At 41.0% G+C, this 21041-nt stretch overlaps 1 protein-coding gene and 1 non-coding gene across 2 annotated transcripts; one reads left to right on the top strand and one right to left on the bottom strand.

Annotated features, from left to right (window-relative positions):
* Positions 1-446: 446 nt before the first annotated feature.
* On the bottom strand, positions 447-553 carry LOC147945626 (small nucleolar RNA R71). Its single transcript, XR_015597800.1, has one exon. It is a non-coding gene; the product is annotated as a small nucleolar RNA R71 (small nucleolar RNA).
* Positions 554-5060: 4507 nt separating this feature from the next.
* LOC147945625 (uncharacterized) lies at positions 5061-5414 on the top strand. The gene has a single exon (XM_087509319.1). It carries the CDS (start codon positions 5061-5063, stop codon positions 5412-5414), a length of 354 nt encoding a protein of 117 aa, XP_087365445.1.
* The last annotated feature ends 15627 nt before the right edge of the window (positions 5415-21041 follow it).

Genomic DNA, 21041 nt, shown 5'->3' with positions numbered 1-21041 from the left:
ATCAACAAGATCACGTTGGTATGGATAACCAACAGCACGAACCTCATGCACCTGTTGCACAAAACAATCTGCCACGCCAACCACGACACATTGGCGCTGGTGATGCTCCTAACACCCACACGCAGCGTCAGGGAATTGTGCCTCCTTCCATCCCAAACAATAATTTTGAAATCAAGAGTAGTCTCATCTCTATGATTCAAGGCAACAAATTTCATGGCTTGCCGATGGAAGACCCTCTTGATCACCTGGACGAGTTTGACAAGCTCTACAGCCTCACAAAGATCAATGGTGTCAGCGAAGATGCATTGAAGCTGCACTTATTCCCATTCTCTCTTGGTGACAAAGCACATCAGTAGGAAAAAGCTTTACCTCAGGGATCCATCACCTCTTGGGATGATTGTAAGAAGGCTTTTCTTGCGAAGTTCTTCTCTAACTCGCGGACTGCTAAGCTCCGCAATGCAATCTCAAGCTTTGCTCAGAAAAATGGTGAAACCTTCTGTGAAGCTTGGGAAAGATTCAAGAGCTCCACTACTAAATGTCCTCACCATGGTTTCAGTCAGGAATCACTCCTTAGTACTCTCTACCGGGGCGTTCTGCCTAAGTTCAGGATGATGCTTGACACTGCAAGCAATGGCAACTTCCTGAACAAGGATGTTGAAGATGGTTGGGAACTTGTTGAGAACTTAGCTCAATCTGACGGGAACTACAATGAGGATTATGATAGGACTGTTAGGAGCAACAACGATACTGATGACAACACCAAGAAGGAAATCAAGGCTCTTCATGAGAAATTTGACAGGATTTTGTTGGGTCAACAGAAGCAGGTTATTTCTGTCTGTGAAGCTGAGCAGATACAGGTCCCAGATGGGGAGGTTGATCCAACTGAGGAGTTATGCTACATGCAGAACCAAGGTGGCTACAATAGAGGTTTCAACAACTACAGAGCTAACCCGAATCTCTCCTACAGAAGCACAAATGTTGCTAATACACAAGATCAGGTCTACCCTTAGCAACAACAACCTCAACAACAGTAGGCACAGCAGCCGCACAAGACCTTCGTTCCTTACAACCAGAATCAGAATTTTGCTCCGAAGCAGCAGTACTTTCAACCACAGCAGCAGGGCAACATGAGTGCACCTCCAGGTTTTCCACCTCAGGCACCACCTCCCGATATGACAACTATGCTTCAGCAACTTCTTCAAGGACAAGCAGCTGGTGCTCAGGATGTTGCCAAGAAGTTCTCTGAAGTGCAACATAATTTTCACGATTTGAACACCAAAGTTGAGGCACTGAACTCTAAAGTAAAGTACCTAGAGAGCAACCACGCTACAACTTCTTCTGCAAAGCCTCAAGGCCAACTTCCAGGAAAAGCTATCCAAAACCCGAAAGAGTACCACCAAGCTCAAAGTATTACCCTTCACAGTGGCAGAAAACTCCCATCTCAAACAGGACCTACTGCAATCACTGTGGACAGTGATGAACAAGATGGGGAGGAATTTTGTGAACCAGAGATTCAAGCTGAGCAGAAGGAAGAGGAAGACAAGATCCAAGTTCAACCAGAGTTACAAGCTAAACCGTCGACTGAAAAAGCAACAGTTCCTGAAGCAAAGAAGCCAGTTTTCATCCCACCTCCTTACAAGCCTAAACTTCCATTCCCAGGAAGGTTCAAGAAAGAGTTGGTGGCAAAGTACAAAGCGCTTTTTGATAAACAAATGAAGGAGATCGAAGTGAAAATGCCTTTACTCGATGCTATTGCTCTCATACCTCAGTCCCACAAGTTTTTGAAAGATCTGGTAAATGAAAGAATCAAGGAGACTCAGGGGATGGTGGTACTAACTCATGAGTGCAGTGCTCTCATACAAAGGAAGGCTGTCATGGAAAAGATCGGTGATCCAGGATGCTTCACTCTGCCATGCTCCCTGGGTCCATTCGCTTTCAATAATTGTCTCTGCGATCTTGGAGCATCTATCAGCTTGATGCCACTCTCCTTGGCTAATAGATTAGGATTCACGAAGTTTGAACAATGCAATATCGCTATGATTTTGGCTGACAGGTCTGTGAGGTATGCTAATGGTATCTTAGAGGATTTACCTGTCAGAGTTGGAGATGTGGAGATTCCTACTGACTTCGTAGTATTGGAGATGGATGAAGGACCAAAGGATCCTCTGCTTTTGGGAAGGCCATTCTTGGCAACAGCTGGAGCAATCATTGATTGCGAGAAAGGTCTGATAGAGCTGAACCTTGGTAAGGACTTCAAGATGACCTTTGACATTAAAGATGTCATGAAGAAGCCTACCATAGAAGGGCAACTGTTCTACATAGAAAGGATAGATCAGTTGGCAGATGAGCTACTTGAAGAGCTCAATGAACAGGATCATCTTCAGAGTGCTTTGACAAAGAATGGTGAAGATGGGTACCTACACTTGGAAACTGAAGCTTATCAGAAGATTTTGGACTCTCACAAAGAGGAAGAAGGATCCATAGTCTTTGAGGACTTGAAAGCTCTACAAGCAGTGAATGTCAAGTGTGCAGACCAAGACGAAAATCAAGGTTTGATGCTTTCACTCGACCTGCAAAGCTCTACAAGCAGTCTAGCGCCTGATGACTGGACTGAACTCAAAGCACCAAAGGTAGAACTCAAACCTCTACCAAAAGGGCTAAGGTATGCTTTATTAGGCCCTAATTCTATTTACCATGTCATAGTAAATGCTGAGCTTAGCCATGATGAATTGGAAATGTTGTTAACTGAACTGAAAAGGTTTAGAAGGGCAATAGGGTATTCACTAGATGATATTAAAGGGATTTCTCCTAGTCTATGCACACATAGGATTCATCTTGAAAATGAAGCATACTCTAGTGTAGAACCCCAGCGTAGATTAAACCCAAACCTGAAAGAGGTAGTCAAGAAAGAAATCCTTAAATTGCTAGATGCTAGTATTATCTATCCTATCTCTGACAGTACATGGGTTTCACCTGTACATTGTGTTCCTAAGAAGGGTGGGATAACTGTAGTGAAAAACGAAAAAAATGAGTTCATCCCCACTAGTACCATTACAGGGCATAGAATGTGCATAGACTATAGGAAGTTGAATGCTGCATCTAGGAAAGATCACTTCCCATTGCCTTTCATTGATCAAATGTTAGAAAGATTGGCTAATCATCCTTACTACTGTTTCCTTGATGGGTATAGTGGATTCTTTCAAATCCCTATACATCCAAATGATCAGGAAAAGACCACTTTTACTTGTCCTTATGGCACATTCGCCTACAGGAGAATGCCCTTTGGTCTTTGTAATGCACCTGCTACTTTTCAGAGGTGCATGACCTCTATTTTCTCGGATTTGATAGAGGAGATGGTGGAGGTGTTCATGGATGACTTTTCTGTGTATGGCTCCTCCTTCTCCTCCTGTTTGTTGAATCTGTGTAGGGTACTTACCAGGTGCGAGGAAACAAACTTGGTGCTGAACTGGGAGAAATGCCACTTCATGGTCAGAGAAGGAATAGTCCTTGGGCACAAGATTTCCGAGAAAGGGATAGAGGTTGATAAGGCCAAAGTTGAGGTTATGATGCAGTTGCAACCCCCAACCAATGTGAAAGATATCAGAAGTTTCCTTGGGCATGCAGGGTTTTACAGAAGGTTTATCAAGGATTTCTCCAAGATAGCCAGACCTCTTACCAGGTTGCTCTGCAAGGAGACAGAGTTCATCTTTGATGATGAATGTTTGGAAGCCTTCAAGCTTATCAAGGAATCTCTGATATCTGCTCCAATAGTCCAAGCACCTAACTGGGACTATCCTTTCGAGATCATGTGCGATGCTTCTGATTACGCAGTTGGAGCTGTTCTGGGACAGCGAATTGATAAGAAGTTGCATGTCATCTACTATGCAAGCAGGACCCTTGACGACGCAAAAGGAAGATACGCCACCACTGAGAAGGAGTTGCTGGCAGTAGTGTTTGCATTTGAGAAGTTCAGGACTTACTTGGTTGGTTCAAAAGTGATTGTCTACACGGACCATGCTGCACTGAGGTACATCTACGCAAAGAAGGACACCAAGCCTAGACTTCTGAGATGGATACTTCTTTTGCAAGAGTTTGATATGGAGATCCTCGATAAAAAAGGGATTGAGAATGGAGTCGCTGATCACCTCTCAAGAATGCGGATTGAAGACATGGTCCTCATTAATGACTCAATGCCTGAAGAGCAACTAATGGTGTTTGAGACTCTGAATAAGAGTACATACGCCGGGTTAGAGTTGGAGATGGTTGAAGCACTGTCACTGAAGGAAGACAAGTTTCCATGGTATGCACACCTTGTCAACTACTTGATCTGTGGAGAGGTTCCCAAGAGTTTGGACAGCTACAACAGGAAGAAGTTCTTCAGAGATGTCAACCACTACTTCTGGGATGAGCCTTACTTGTTCAAGAGAGGGTCTGATGGTCTGTTCAGAAGGTGTATAGCAGAAGAGGAAGTACAGGGTGTGCTTGAGCACTATCATGGGTCAACGTATGGAGGACACTTTGCTGCATTCAAGACGGCCCAGAAAGTTTTACAAGCAGGTCTCTGGTGGCCTACTCTATTCAAGGATGCTCACACATTCATCACCAAGTGTGATGCTTGCCAAAGGATGGGTAATATCACAAGAAGGAATGAGATGCCTCAGAACCCAATCTTGGAAGTGGAAATATTCGATGTCTGGGGGATTGACTTCATGGGTCCCTTCAACCCTAAATCAAATGGCAACGAATACATCTTAGTGGCAGTTGACTATGTTTCTAAGTGGGTTGAAGCTATTGCAAGTCCCACCAACGATCATAAGGTTGTCTTGAAGCTGTTCAAAAGCATCATCTTCCCAAGGTATGGAGTGCCAAGAGCTGTAATCAGTGATGGAGGAAGTCACTTTGTCAACAAGGTCTTTGATGGTATGCTGAAGAAGTATGGGGTGAAACACAAAGTAGCGACTGCTTATCACCCCCAAACCAGTGGGCAAGTAGAAGTCTCCAACAAGCAGATTAAGGGGATCCTGTCAAGAATTGTTGGGTTGTCTAGGAAGGATTAGTCTATGAAGCTGGATGAGACTCTCTGGGCTTACAGAACAGCTTACAAGACACCAATTGGAAGAACACTGTTTCAGTTGGTGTATGGTAAAGCATGTCACCTTCCTGTGGAGGTTGAATACAAGGCGCTTTGGGCTATTAAGATGTTAGATCTGAACATTGACAAAGCACAAGCCAAGAGAGTTGTTGATCTACATGAGCTTGAGGATATCAGACTTGATGCTTATGAAAGCTCCAAAATCTATAAGGAGAGAACCAAGGCTTTTCATGACAAGAAGATTGTTGTGAAGGAACTAAAGTCTGGAGATCAAGTCTTGCTTTTCAACTCCAGATTTAAGTTGTTTCCTGGCAAGCTCTAGTCAAGATGGTCTGGACCATTTGAGATTAAAGAGGTTTTGCCATACGGATCAGTAACTCTGCTGAACAAGGATGGTAGTGAATTCACAGTAAATGGACAAAGGGTCAAGAAGTACCTTGCAGATCAAAAGATTCCGGAGGGGTCATCTGTGCCTCTCTGTGATCCTCCAAAAGCCTAAAAGAAACAGGAAGTCAAGCTTAGAGACTTAAAACAAGCTCACTTGGGAGGAAGTCCCATGTTTATCCCTGTATATATTTATTTTTATTGCTTTTTAGGTTGTTTTTGTTAGTTTTATGATTTTCTCAGGTTTTTAAAAGAAAAATCAAGTTCGTACACTATGTAGCTTGGCCCAACGCAGCGTGGTGATCGAGCTGGAGACGGAGTCAACACAAGTCAGCAGATCAGCTAAACCACCATCAAGCTCGAAGAGAGGCTTCCCTGTTCCACTGGATCTCGAAGATGAACACGCCAGCTCGACCCAACACGATCCATCATCCTACCCTCCCACCGCTGGTTACACCCTGGAGAGCATGGAGGCCTACCTTGACTCCCAATTCTCCTCACTCATCTGTTTATACCATTGCATTTCATTTAGTTTGTTTTCTTTATCTTTTGAACTCTCCTTCAAATTTTTGTTACACAAGAGACTGTGTAATTTAAGTTTGGGGGAGGGTTTGAGATGTATATAACTTGTTTTCTTTGTCTCTTATTTTCAAATTTTGCATCATTGAGTCTGCATACATATAAGGCATAGAAAACCCAAAAAATTTGAAATTTTTTTAAATTTTCTAAAAAACAAAAAAGAGTGTTCATATAGTTGTAGTTGCATTTTAGATTAAGTCTTGCTTTCTTTTTAGTAGTTTGTACATATGCAGTAGTTTGTGCATATGTGTTAGGGGTCTGTGATGAGTTTGCCTCGTAGACATGCTGATTTACTAGATAAATTCAATGCCCAAGTTATTAGTTGTCTAACGCATGATCTAGCGAACCTAAAGTAAAACCGCACCATGTTTAGAATTCGCAACTCTGCATTCTTGTCTAGATGGAAACATGTTGCGATCTGATGCCTTTCCTATTTACTTGAACTTAATCTTGACTCATAATTATCATGTTTTAAGCACTGAATCTGAACTCATGGATACCAATATACATACTTGGATTTTCTTTCACCTTTATACCACTCTTGGCTAATCCAAGTAGCTGATTCCCATTATTGGAACAGTTTCCCCACCATTAGCCTACCCTTCTTTCAAGCCAAAATTATCTCTGTGTGTGAGGCCTTATTTTTCGGATTGAGCTGGTAGAAAGTGTTAGGTCTGAGCCGACAGGAATGGAACCTTATGTAGTTCTAGTTCGCGTTATCCGGACTAGATAGGACTAGGTGGGAACTTGTTACAGGGGTTTGGGATTCAATGTGTGCAGAAAGGAAAAGAAAAGAATGAAAAGAAAGGATAAAGTCTCTAGGAGGGGTAATCTGTCTCTAAATATGAAAGTCTAGTAAAGGATTTGGGGAGTGCAAAGTATAGAAAAAAAAAAGAAGAAAGATGGTTCTAAGAAAAGAAAAGAAAGTTGTCAAAGAATGTATAGCAAAAGCTTTTGAAGTCTTAAGAAATAAGAAGGAAAAGAGGACCATAGTGTTTTAGATAAGAAACCCCAAATCCGCTAGGCAAAATCAAAAAGAAACCTCTCCTGAGACTTGGTACAAAAGGGTGAATGGGTATGATCAAAAGAGCTAAAAGCTGAAGGGTAGAGTTAGGACAATCTGGGTTTAGAGAATTAGGAGTCAAACACTTGGGTACTCTCGGGTAGACAAGGTTTTATTCCTGTATGCATTTGTTGGTCCTTACCTTTAGCCTTCTCCCAAAAGCTCAATCCATTTTCTTGAGAGAACCCTGATCAAAAACGATGAACCTACTCTAAAGGAGATCACCTTTATCTCCATCCTTTTCTTACCAAACCAAATGAGTTCATAGGCAGTATTTAAGCTTGATTCACGGTTCCAATTCAATGAATGTTAAAGGGATAGGTTGATTTGAATGCATGTCAAAGTTGAAACAGAGGCTAAGGCGTGTAAGGAAGAGCATGGCCAAAGTTTTTAAGTAGGACTCTCTCTCTCTTTGCGTTTTACAATTACTAACTTGGACATTGATTTTACCTATTTTATCAGCATGTTTTGGTTCTGAGCCCCCTCCTTCAAACCTCTTCTTCAAGCTTAATCTTGATTATTTGCTTGAGGGCAAGCAAGAAATAAGTTTGGGGGAGTTGATGTATCTGCATTTTACTTGTTTTAGATCCTCATTTGCATTCACTTTAGCATCATTTCATCCTGTGTTTGTAGCATTTGCGTCTCATTCTTGCATAAATTCACTCACTAAGTAGTTTTCCATTAGCATTGCATACATTGTTGCATATGGAGTTGTTATCAGGTTTTGGAGAGCTTTTGGGAACACGAAGCTGAGCAGAGTGCAAGGCGAAAGAGAGCTCAATCGAGCTGGGAAGACGAAGTGAAGCAGAGTAAGTCGAACCAAGGCAGAATGACCAACTGAAGCGGAATCTAGCCTAACGCATGCAGAGCAGAAGACAAGGCGGAGCGACTGACACAGGAGGCAGAGCTCGATCGAGCTGACTAAAAGAAAGGACGGTCGAGCTGTCTGAGACAAAGAAGAGCTCGATCGAGCTGAAGTGGAATGCGAAACCAAAGCTAAACAAGAGGAGAAAGCATAGCTCGATCGAGCTGTTGGAAGCAGAGGAGAGCGAGATCGTGCTAAGCATCAACCGACTTAAAAATCGTTGACTTTGACTAGGGTTTTCACAAGCTTAGTATAAATATGTCTCATTTGTTTAGACTTGAGAGGATCCTTTTGAGCTATTTTCTAGAACTTCTCTCAAGAAACAAAACGTGTTTAAGGCTTTGTAATTCGAATTCTGTTTTAATCTTTCAAGTTTTTATAATTTTACATCTCTCTTTTATGCTTTAGTTTATATAATCTTGTTAATATCTCTTTAGTCTCTCTTCATAATGTTGCTTATTGAATTTTCTGGGTTTGGGTTCTTGAGCTTCATGATTTCTGAGTAGTGTTCTTAGAGTTCTTGAGGTTGGGTGAGATCCATGAGGTTTTCTTAGTCTTTTCTAGGGTTTTGATGTTTAAATCTTTTAGATCCTTTCTGGATTAGTGTTCTTCATGCTAGCTTCTTTCTGATCATCTGAAGCTTGACCCGAGGCATTTCCACCCGAGAGGGCTTGGTGAAATGTCTGATCTAGCTAATACCGGAGATTTACGTGCCTAGCCTAAGAGATTAGTTGTCTAGGGTGTTTATTGACATTGATTGATTGGTTGTTAATGCCTGCCTTGTTATGCTTCGCTAAAGAGATTTAGGTCTGGAGGTAACTTGGCTTGAGGGTCTCTGTCACGAGAGTGGATTGACCTATTGTTGAATCGTTCGTCTAGGGATAGCTTTGTTTAAAGTTTTATCGAATCCTTGTATTAAGACTAAGTTACTTCATGGATCATTGATACCCAACCTCACGAGCTCTCTTTTATCATCTGTTTGCATCAGTTTACGCTTTGCTTGTTTCGCTTAGCTTTGCTTACTTTTGTTAGTCACTGCTTAGCTTTGTTAGTCACTGCTAACTTTTGTTAGTCACTGCTTAGCTTTGTTAGTCACTGCTTACTTTTGTTAGTCACTGCTTAGCTTTGTTAGTCACTGCTTACTTTTGTTAGTCATTGCTTAGCTTTGTTAGTCACTGCTTAGTTTTGCTATTAGTTCTCCTTTTCTTTTGTTGCTTGCTCACTTAGGTTGTTAGAAAATTAAAACTAAGGTTCACTTGACTTAGCTAGATTTGATTGCATCTTTTGTGGTTAATAGCTCACCCATTTGGTTTGACACCCTTTGTACTACAATGACAATTTAAGTGCTTAGGGAATTGAACTTCAGTAGAGAAGTAAAATCTTACTATCAATTAGGTGTTCTCTAAGCTATTCTAGATAAGACTAATACTGGAGATTATTGTGCCTAGCCTAAGAGATTAGTTGTCTACGGTGTTTTTTGACAAATAATGAACATGAATCTTAATGCATGTTTAGTATGGTTTCACCAATGAGAGTTGGGTTAGGATGTTACTAAACTTGATTTTTATTGCCATGAGAGTGGATTAGCAAGTTTATGAGGTCATTTTCTAGAGATAACTCATATTGATTAAGGTTTGTTGATCAGTTTAGGTAGTCATAGCTTGAGACCAGACCATGAATCCATCTCTAGGAGCCTACTTTGTTTATTGATTGTCTGTTATAGCATCTTGTCTTGTTTAGTTGCTTTTTGATCTGTTTAAGTTGTTGAAATTGCTTCTGTTCTTCGTTTTAAGTCACTCGACCTATCATACTGTCGAATGCTTGTTCGAGCACCATCTGGTTTGCTTGTTTTACATTCTGTTTCATTTCTGTTTTATTGTATTCATTTCTGCTTTGTTTTGTAGTTTGTTTCATAGCATTTGTCTAGTTCTTGTTTCTATTTAGTTTAGCTTCTGCTTAGTTTATCCTTGTTTATCTTACATTCTGCATTTCATTATTGTCATTAGGTTGTTAGTAAACAAAACTATTATCACATCTGGCTTGACTAGAATTAGTGTTCACATCTTAAGTGCTTGCATAATCACCCTTTATGGATTGACATCTCTTATACTGCAACATTATTAGAGAATTGAAACCTCTTGCATTCCACCTGATCATCATTGCTTATGTTTGTTTGACATTCATCATACATTCATAGGTTCATTCACACACAAAAAGGCATGTTTCACCCTTTATCGACCAAATGTTGGAAAGACTTGCTAATCACCTATACTATTGTCTCCTCGATGAGTATAGTGAATTTTTCTAAATTCCTATGCACCCCGCAGATCAGGATAAGATGACATTCACCTGTCCCTATGACACTTTTGCTTATAAGAGAATGCTTTTTGCTCTTTTTAATGCTCCTGCAACTTTTCATAGATTTTCATAGATCCATGGCATCTACCTTTTTGGATTTGATAGAAACGCTGGTGGAAGTATTCATGGATAACTTTTCTGTGTATGGCTCCTCCTTTTCTACATGTCTATCAAACCTTTGTCAAGTGCTGACAAGGTGCGAAGAGACTAATCTAGTGCTTAATTGGGAAAAGTGTCACTCCATGGTTCGAGAGGGGATAATCCTAGGCCACAAAATATCAGAGAAGGGGATTGAAGTTGACAAAACCAAAATTGAAGTTATGATTCAGCTACAACCCCTCAAGTTGGTAAAAAATGTTAGAAGTTTTGTAAAGAAGCAGAGTTTATTGTGGATAAAGACTGCTTGGAAGATTTCAACAAGATCAAAGAAGCTCTGGTTAGCGCTCCAATAGTTCAAACTCCCAACTGGACCACCCTTTTGAGATCATGTATGATGCATCATACTTTGCTGTTGGAGCCGTATTTGGACAAAAAATAGATAAAAAGCTCCATGTGATCGACAACGCTAGCAAAACAATGGATGAAGAACGAACAAGGTATGCCACAACAGAGAAGGAGCCATTAGCTGTTGTCTTTGCAGTTGAGAAGTTCAGAAGCTATCTAGTGGGATCGAAGATCTTGGTATACACCTATCATGCCGCCATTAGATACATCTACACAGAAAAGGATACCAAGGCCAGTCTTCTAAGATGGATTCTTCTGCTGCAAGAGTTCGACATAGAGATTCTGGACAAGAAGGGGATTGAGAATGGTGTGGCTAACCGTTTATCTAGGTTGAGAATTGAGGATCCCATTCTTATAGAAGATTCAATGCCAGATGAGAGATTGATGCACATTGATTTTTTGGAGGATATGAGCCACACGATAGGATACATCATTTCTCACTCGATCCCCGATTCGGTCGGACCAATATGGTTAATGGTGATCGAGTCAGTTAAGCTACCCTGGTACTCAGACTTTGTAAACTACAAGGTGTGCGAAGGAGTTCCTTGATAACATCATTATTTTACTCATATTAGCTATAATTTTAATATGCATTTAGGAAGAGTTTGATAGGATTTCAAGCATAAAAGGTCTATTATCAAGTATTTCAGGTTTCAACAAGATTTTATAGGTTTTATAGCAAAAACGACCAAAAGACAAGGAAAATACGTTTTAGGAAAGTTTCAGAGCTTTTCAGTAGGGGCCGCTTTTGAAGAGCTTTCAGACCTCAAAATATATCATGCTTGGTGTCTATGAAAAGCTAGAAGAATCATCTTTCTTCTCGAAGTGGAATCAAGTCAACCCATTCATTCATCCAGAAGTCATGCCCGATTTACCGAGACGTGTTATAAACCGACGTAAAGAGAAGCAACCAGCCGATGGGCTTTTATTCAAGGCCTGACCAGCGACCATCACCACGGCCCAGTCCAAGCCTCCTCCACGGTACAGAAGCCTCCTTCGCCGCCCCTTGTCCTGCACTTAAGAAGAGAAAACGTTTCTACCCTTACAAAACCCTAACCCTAAACAAAACCCTATAAATACTCTTAAGACCTAGGGTTTTAGGGTGTGTGATAACATCATTATTTTACTCATATTAGCTATAGTTTTCATATGCTTTTAGGAAGAGTTTTATGAGATTTCAAGTATAAAATGTCTATTATCAAATATTTCAGGTTTCAATAAGTTTTTACAGGTTTTATAACAATTTGGACCAAAAGACAGGGAAAATACGTTTTAGGAAAGTTTCAGAACTTTACAGTACGGGCAACTTTTGTAGAGCTTCCAAAAATCAAAATATATCATGCTTGGTGTCTGTGGAAAGCTGGAAGAGTCATATTGGTCCTCGAAGTGGAATCAAGTCAATCCATTCATTCCCCGGAAAATTATGCCCATTTTACCGGGACGTGTTATAAACCAACGTGAAGAGAAGCAACCAGCCGATGGGCTTTTATTCAAGGCCTGATCAGCGACCATCACCACGGCCCAGTCCAAGACTCCTACATGGTCCAGAAGTCTCCTTCGCCGCCCCTTGTCCTGCACTTAAGAAGAGAAGACGTTTCTACCCTTACATAACCCTAACCCTAAACAAAACCCTATAAATACTCTTAAGACCTATGGTTTAGGGTGTGCTTCCTTTGTGCCTCTAAGTTCTTCACCCACGCCACCAGCACCCGACCTAGAGACGACCAGAGACTCCTCTACCGCCGTCGAAGCTCGTCCTCTCTCACCTCCTCTTAGAAGCCATCGCCGAAGACACCAAATCTCTACTCTTCCTTATTTATTTCATACTTACATTGCTTTTGGGATCAAGTTACTTTTGTGACAAATAGAGAAGTTTTATTTGAACCCCTTTTTGTTTTTTGATTCACTTTTGATGCTATACTTTATAATATCAATGACGTTTCTTTGCATCATGAGCGAGTAGTTTTATTTGTTGGGTTCTATGGGGTGATTCAAGGGGAATTCATGGTTCGCTTCAATTAGGTTGTTAGATCTTATTTTCGGTTTTATTATAGAGTTCTTTTGGGACATCTTTATCTTAATGCATGTGCTTGGATTGATCACCAAGTGCTGATTTAGAGAACGGGAGCGTTAACCGCGTTATCCTACTTCTCCGAACTAGTGTTATACCGAAACCTTGCTCGTAACCGGCGTAAGTTGAGTTGCGAAGTTTGGTGAATGTATCGAACTTGTTTAACTAGCTGGTTGACATGCACCGTTGCCTGCGAAAGTAACAGAGTGTGAAGACTTTAGACTTTCATTCTATGAGAATAGCTTGTTAGTTCATTAGTGTTTCGTAGTTGAGAACCTAGACCGAAAATTAGTATTTACTTGTTGGATCTTACACTTAATATTATTTAGAACCATGAAAACCCTGAGATGACTCCCAAAACGCCCAACGCCTTAGTCTTATAGTTTTAAACCGCTTTTATTTACTTTTATTTTCTTGCAATAGTTATTAGGAAAACCAAAACCCCAATCTCTTCTTTAGTCTTAGCCATAGTTCTTTCTCTTATAATTCAATTTGTGTTTGCTATTACTCTCTGTGGGATCGATCCTAAAATACTACACTGATTAACTGTGCACTTTCAGTCGTTGTGTAGTCTTTTCAGGTAAAATATTTGAAGTGAAATTCTACACACATCAAAGCTTTTTGGCGCCGTTTCCGGGGAGTAACTAGCTGCCCATTGAATTTGATAAGAACTTTCGTCTAAGATACTTTGAATTTTTCTTTTGAATTTTTCAATTTTAGTTTTAATTTTCTTATTTATCGATAACCTCTATTTTCCCTTTTAGTTTATGTTTTTGGATTTTGTAGTGCATGACTAGGAGTCAACCCTCTGGAACCGTATCTTCAATTCAAGACATTGATTGACTAGAACGTGAAATTAGGAAACTTCGAAGACAACAACTCATGGCCGAAGAAAGGAACCAGGACCAAGGTCTCCCTAACCTCGACCAACCGCTGATACCTCCTGCCCTCAACGAGCAAGGAGAACCGATTCTTGCACAAGGTGGCAACCCCAACGTTGTAGCCGCTGATCCGCAACTCGACCCTGAAGTTGGCTGAGTCAACCTACTGATGTTCACATATTTTACCCTGTTTTTCCCTTAATATATTCACATCTTTTGCATCCTTTGCTATCCTTTTTGACCATTATTGCATAGTTTTAGGATTGTTCTTGCATTAGAGTGTAGTTGCATTGCATTTGCATTTTTTCTTGCATAAACAGGTGATTTTGGAGTCTAAGGAGCATGGAAGCAATGCTGAGGAGAAGTGAAGCAATCATGAGGAGAAAGCAAAGGAGTTAAGACTGGAGAACCAAGGTCCGGAGTCCCACTCGACTGCCCACTCGACCAGACACTCGACCGTGTGATGAGAGTGACTCGACTGAGTGGAAGGAGCACAAGAAAACCCAACTCGACCGGTCACTCGACCGAGCACCGGGTCGAGTCGGCCGAGCCGCCTGGCTATTTTGTCTTTTAGCATTTAGTGACAAACACCCTCTATAATTGGCTTAACTTAGACAAGACAAAATAGCCAGGCGACTCGGCCAACTCGACCCGGTGCTCGGTCGAGTGACCGGTCGAGTTGGGTTTTCTTGTGCTCCTTCCACTCGGTCGAGTCACTCTTATCACACGGTCGAGTGTCTGGTCGAGTGGGCAGTCGAGTGGGACTCCGGACCTTGGTTCTACAGCCTTAACTCCTTTGCTTTCTCCTCATGATTGCTTCACTTCTCCTCAGCATTGCTTCCATGCTCCTTAGGCTCCAAAATCACCTGTTTATGCAAGAAAAGATGCAAATGCAATGCAACTACACTCTAATGCAAGAACAATCCTAAAACTATGCAATAATGGTCAAAAAGGATAGCAAATGATGTGAATATATTAAGGGAAAACAGGGTAAAATATATGAACATCAATACCCCCAAACTTAGTCTTTGCTTTCCCTCAATCAAATAAACAAGACATAAGAAGGTAGGTCAGGGTTGAAAGTAGGATCTCAGCTCCTAAAGCTTGCAAATAAACCAGCTAGAATCAATGTCCAAGTGATTAGTACTATGATGCAAGTTGAATGAGCTGTACTTAAAGACCTTAGACAAACCTATCACAACCTTTACTGAATTGAGACTTAGATGTTCACATGCATTCAAATCAACCATTTCCTTTAACATTCATTTAATCAAGAACATGGATCAATCTTATGCAATGTTTTAAACTCATTTGCTTGGAAATAAAGGTTTAGAGACAATGATGGTCTCTGTTTAGAGTGGGGCTTATAAATATCAAGGTTCTCTCATAAAAAATGGATTGAGCTTTAGAAGAATGCTAAAGGTAAGAACACTTATACACATACAAGAACAAAACCTTGTCTACCCAAAAGTAACCCAAGTGTTTGATCCTATCATTCTAAACCCAAATGATCCTAGTTCTACCCTCTATCTTCTTCTCTTCTCAAATACCCTTTTCTCTTTTGTTTTCAAGCCTTAGGAGAGGTTTCTTATTTGATCTTTCTAGTGGAATGAGAGATTCTTACTTATTTGCTATGATTCTCTTTTCTTCTTATTCTTAAGACATAAAAGCATTTTGCTATACTCTTCTTTTTCTTTCTTTCTTTTCTTTGACTGAAACCATCTTTAAACAATATCATACTTCACATTCTTTCACTAGACTTTGATTTTACTTAAACACATTCCCCCCCTAAAGACTCTAACCTTTTCTTTCTCTTTTTTCTCTTTTCTTTTCTTTCTTTTTCAAACAACCAAATCACAAACCCAATAATGAAATCACCTAGTCCTATCTAGTTTGGAAAATGCAAACTAGAACTACACAAGGCATTATTCTTGTCAGTTCAAACCTAACACTTTCTACCAAGCTCAATCCCAAAATATGCCTTACACACTCAAGAATAAACATGGCTTGAAAGAAGGGTTGGTTAAGGGTATTGGAAACTGATTTTAATGATTCAATCAGGTACTTGGATCAACATGAGTGGTAAAAAGGAGAAAGATGATCCAAATATGTATATGGTATCCATGAGTTTAAAGCAATGCACAAACTGATAATTACAAGTCAATATTAGGTTCATATAAATAGGAAATAACATCAAATCACAACATGCTTCAATTTAAACCAAATGCAATACAAGAATTCAAGGCTTGGTTCAATCTTATGCTTCTAACTACTCAATTAGCATCAAAGTACTATTAACTTGGGCATTGATCCTAGTTTAGTGAATTAAACAAGCTAACAAGGCAAAACTCATCATAGATCCCTAATGCAAATAATTAACAGTCCTACATGAAACATGCTAAACAAGATGCTATTATGCAATGCAAACTACATGAACACTCTTTTAATAAAGATTTTTGCAAAAAATTTCAAATTTTTAGGGGTTTTCTATGCCTTAGATGTTATGCAAATACTAACATGATGATGCTAAAAATTTGAAATAAGAAAACAAAAAACAACATCAAATGCTATCTCAAACCCTCCCCCGAACTTAAATCACACAGTCCTCTGTGTGGAAGAAATTTGTTAGAGGATTCAAGACTAAAAACAAAACACAACATCAAATGCAATGATATTTACAAGGAAGGTGATAGTGGTACCTCATGGATTCTGGAAGAAGCTGTCCACATCCTCATTCATGCTCTCATAAGTGTAGTTGAGGTCTGGTTGGTGACTTTGAGGGGGATATGGAGGCTACTCGACGATGGGAATCGACTGGCACTCGGTCGAGTGCATGGTTGAGTGGGGGGGGGGGGGGTCGAGTTGAACTGCGATTCCCAAAATTTTGACCTTGCTGCTGGTAGAACTGCTGCAGGAGTGCTGGATCCATGAAGTACTGAGGTGGGATGGGTGGGTAACTTGGATAGCCTGGAAATGCTACTGGAACTGGGAAGCCATGAGAAGTTCCGGGTTGGGACTCGGTCGAGTGCATCTGGGGTGCTCGGTCGAGTGGGTGCTCGAGTGAACCGGTCGAGTGCCTCGCAAATGGTTGTTCTTGGCTACTTGCACTTCTCTTCCTCTGAATTGGCTCGTACATTGAAGCTCTAGCTGGTTCCACAGGGTTCTCAGCTCTTGAAAGTGCTCTAGTTGAGCTATACCTCCTCAAAGGGCTAGATGGTGTTGGTGAAGAATTCCCACTCTTCAACTCAGCAATCTCCTTTTTTAAATCCTTGATTGACTTGGCCATATTGTCCACCTTCTTCTTTAGCTTCTCAAATTTCTTCCCATGCCATTTGTTCCACTTTTGTAGGAGTGTCAACCTCTTGCTAGTTTCTCTCACTCCTCTACTATCTCTTGGGTTAGGTTCATAATCCTCAAAGTAAAACTGCTCCTCCCCATCAGTCATTTGTACATCTCCAGCTTCATCAACTCTAACTTGAGTTGTCCCATCAAAGAAGTGCTCCTCAGCTGGCCAAAAGTCAATGTTTTGTCCTCCTTGTATGGTGGTGAGCTGTTGATTGGGTAGGAAAAGTTGTCTTTTCCCAATTGTTGGAAGCTCAAAGTTGAAAATGTGATTTCCTTGATGCATCTCCATAGCTAGTATGAGAGTGGAGGTGAGGTAGTTTGCATCTATCCATCTTGGCAAGACCTTCTCTCCTCTAAGTGGGACCTTAGCAGCTTGTAGTATTGGAGTAATGATGCCTCCAATGGTTAGGACCCCTCTTGAACCTTTGTTTTGTAGCTTGCCTACCCAACTTCTCAAGTATATCATGTGGTCAATGAGCACCATTGCAAGATCAGTGCCTTCTTTGCTCCCAAGGATGATGCTTCCATCCCTTGCTTCAAGAATGATGCTATTAAGTGTCACATCAATCATCTTCAGCTCACCTTCATTCAAGTTTCCAGTTTCCTTCCTAGCAAAGAAAGTGTTTGCTAAGGCCTTGTGGAAGTACCTTAGGACTGGACTCCTTATCTTGGAACTCTTGGTATTTGAAGATGAATAAGTGACATTATCACCAATGGTCTCCCAAATGGCATAGAGCTCTTCTCTTGGTATCTCCATGCTCCTCTCACTACCAACTTCAAAGCCCAAGATGTTAGCTATCTTCTTCAATGAAAGCTCATACTTCTTCCCCTTGATAGTGAAAGCAACATGACCAGGTCCAAACTCCTTGTGCTTCCTTGAATAGCAATGCATCTTGACTGTGGCTAGAAACTCACAGCTTTCTTCTTTATACCCCTCCATGCAAAGCCCCATAAACTTGGTTAGGCTGCACTTCTCAAAGAGATATTCTACATCTTCATCAATGCCAAGATTTTCCATGGTTTCCTTGTGAGGGTATCTAGTCCCCAAGAACTGCATCCTCAAGAAGGCTTCATAAAGCTGCCTCTTAGTCAAACCACAAGATTCTGCTTCACCATCATCTTCTCCCTCTTCTTCTTCATCTTCTTCTTCACTCTCACTTTCAACCTCCTCTTGTTCAACTGCTGGCCTCTTCCCCTTAGACTTGTGTCTCCTTATGTGCTCCCTAAGAGGTAAATCCATCTCCTCTTCACTCTCAGTTCGCTCAGGGTCCTCCTCAGCTGACTGGTTTCTGACATTCGGTGCTTCACTCGACCGCCTACTCGGACCACCACTCGGTCGAGTGCCTGCTCGAGTGGTTGGTCGAGTGGTTCTTCCAGCTTCTCCTCCTGAAACAAGGCGAGCATCACGAAGATCCAGGGAGCTTTCAGCCGTTTGTTGAGACTTCCTAGTAATTTTTGAAGACATTTTCGAATATAACTGAAAGAAATAGACTCAAAGCTTAAAGTTAATAGGTTAGTGACCCAAAAACTAAAAGAGCTAAGCTTGAGCAAAAAGATGAACTTTGAGAGAGATTTTAAACTTGATTTGAACTTGTTTAAGCAATGAGAGAGTGTGAGAGATACATGATCGAATCAAGCTCTATTTAAAGAAGCTAAGGGGACAAGGAGACAAGGGTGGAGCGTCCATACCATTCAAATTTGAAATGGGAATCTTTGACCTGCTTTTTGCTGCCACTCGACCCCACACTTGACTGCAAGTGGTCGAGCTCTTTGACTAAATTTTGAAATTTCAAAATTTTGCTTCTTTGTCTCCCTCCACTCGATCTTTAAAGTGAAATGGGAATCGAGTGGGCCTTGGTTGCTTGTCAGCTCGGTCGAGTACCTCTCATGGGCTGGTCGAGTGGGCTTGCGAGCCTACTTCCCCAAGTCCAAATCTCTCCATACCCATCTACACTTTCTTTGAAAAGCCTGCCCAACACAAACATAAAAGAAAACAAATCAAAATTACAAGGAAAATAAAACATATGTACAATGATACCTTAGGGACTTCCTCCCTAGTGAGCTTGTTTAGAGTCACTAAGCTTGACTTTTGATTCCTTTTCAGGCTTGATTTAGATACCAAGGAGGTGATGAAATCCTCCCTGGCACCTCTTGATCACTGAGAAGTCGATTCTTGATCACTTCACCCTTAACACACAAACCATATTTCTTCTTAATTTTGAGCCTTGGTCTTGCCTTCCTCAAAGACCTCTTGTTTAGCTTGACTTGGAGATGCTTCACCAATTCAGTCAGCTTTTGAACTGAACCCTTGAGCTTTTCCATTGATTCCTCTTGTAAAGAGAGCTTAGCCCTTGGAGTTGCCACTTCACTTAAAACTTCATGACCTCCTTTGTCCTTGATAGTGAAAGGTTGATCATCAATGGTGGGTAGGTTGGTTGGGTTATAGATGTTAAACTTCATGGTTATCCCCTCAGCAATGTTCAAGGTCACAAGACCTTCCTTAACATCTATAACATCTCCAACAGTGGCTAAGAATGGCCTCCCTAGAATGATAGGATCTTCAGGCTCCTTATCCATCTCTAGAACCACAAAATCTGTATGAATTCTTGCCTTTCCTATCTTGACTGGAATGTTTTCCAGCTTACCAACTACATCCTTGTTTGACCCATCAGCTAGGCATATGTGAAGGTTGGTGGACTTGAAGTCAGTGTGCCCAAGCTTTTGTGCTATAGAGTAGGGCATCACACGGATAGATGCTCCCAAGTCACATAAACACTGGTTGTAGTGAAGATAGCTAAGTGAGCAAGGTAGATAGAATGGACCTGGATCCTCAAGTTTAATTGGGATGATAACCCCTCCAAGGTCCTCAAGATCCTTCTCATCCTGAGCATGAGCCTTCTTCTTTGACAATTCAAGCAAAAAGTCCTTATAGAGAGGATATGGATCATACTGTTCCAAGGCAGGTCCTCTCTCTTCTTCTTGGTAAGCAAGGATAACCTCTTTTATGGCCATCACTTCCTTTTTCTCAATCACAACTTCTTCCTTCAAAGCTTTCACTTCCTCTTGGTGCAAAGCCATCATTTCTTTTTTCTCAATGATCTCCCTTAGTTCCTTAAGCTTTTGTGCCTTGAAACGCCTTGGGAATGGTAGTGGAGGCTTGTAAGGAGGAGGAATGAACTTAATGGGCTTATCAGCTTCGGAGACTTCAGTGGTGGGTCGAGTTCACTGCCGGATTTAGTTTGCTTTGCAAATACTTCACTCTGGGCTTCAACAAATGATGAATCCTCCCGAGCTTGGACTTCACTATCCTCAGTGACTTCTTCTTCATAGACATGAATGGCTTTGGCTGTGAACTCCCTTGGATTTTGAACAGCTTTTCCAGGGAGTTGGGTGGGTTTTGGAGCTGAAGTAGATGCTATATTGCTCTCCATATACTTCACTCTAGAGTTAAGACCTTCAAACTTCATGTTGAGATCATTATACTGGGATGTTAACCGCTGATTCAACTCAGCAAATTGTTTAGCCTCCTCAAGCTTTTAATTGGCTTGCCCAACCAACAATTGTTGCATCATAGCTCTTAAGTCTTGTTCCTGGCCTTGGTTAGTCTGAAATCCTGGTGGGGGACACAATTGGGGCTGGAACACCTATTGTTGCTGCTTGGGTATATAGTTTTGTTGCTGTTGAGGTTGTTGAGGCTGTTGAGGAGGGTAGAATTGATCTTGTGGGTTAGCCACATTGTTACTCCTATAAGAGAGATTGTTATTCTTGAATCCTCCTTGGTTGTAACCTTTGATTCCTCCCTGGTTTTGTATGTAGCACAACTCAGCAAACTCCCTATCTCCTTCTTGGACTGGAGCTTCTTCTTCACCAATGAACTGGATGGTCTTTGATTGGCTTAG

This window comes from Camelina sativa, chromosome 4, assembly GCF_030686135.1.
Source record: "Camelina sativa cultivar CO46 ecotype springtype chromosome 4, ASM3068613v1".
Taxonomy (NCBI): Eukaryota; Viridiplantae; Streptophyta; class Magnoliopsida; order Brassicales; family Brassicaceae; genus Camelina; species Camelina sativa.
The sequence above is the reverse complement of the archived record's forward strand: the minus strand, read 5'-3'. Positions and strand labels throughout refer to the sequence as shown.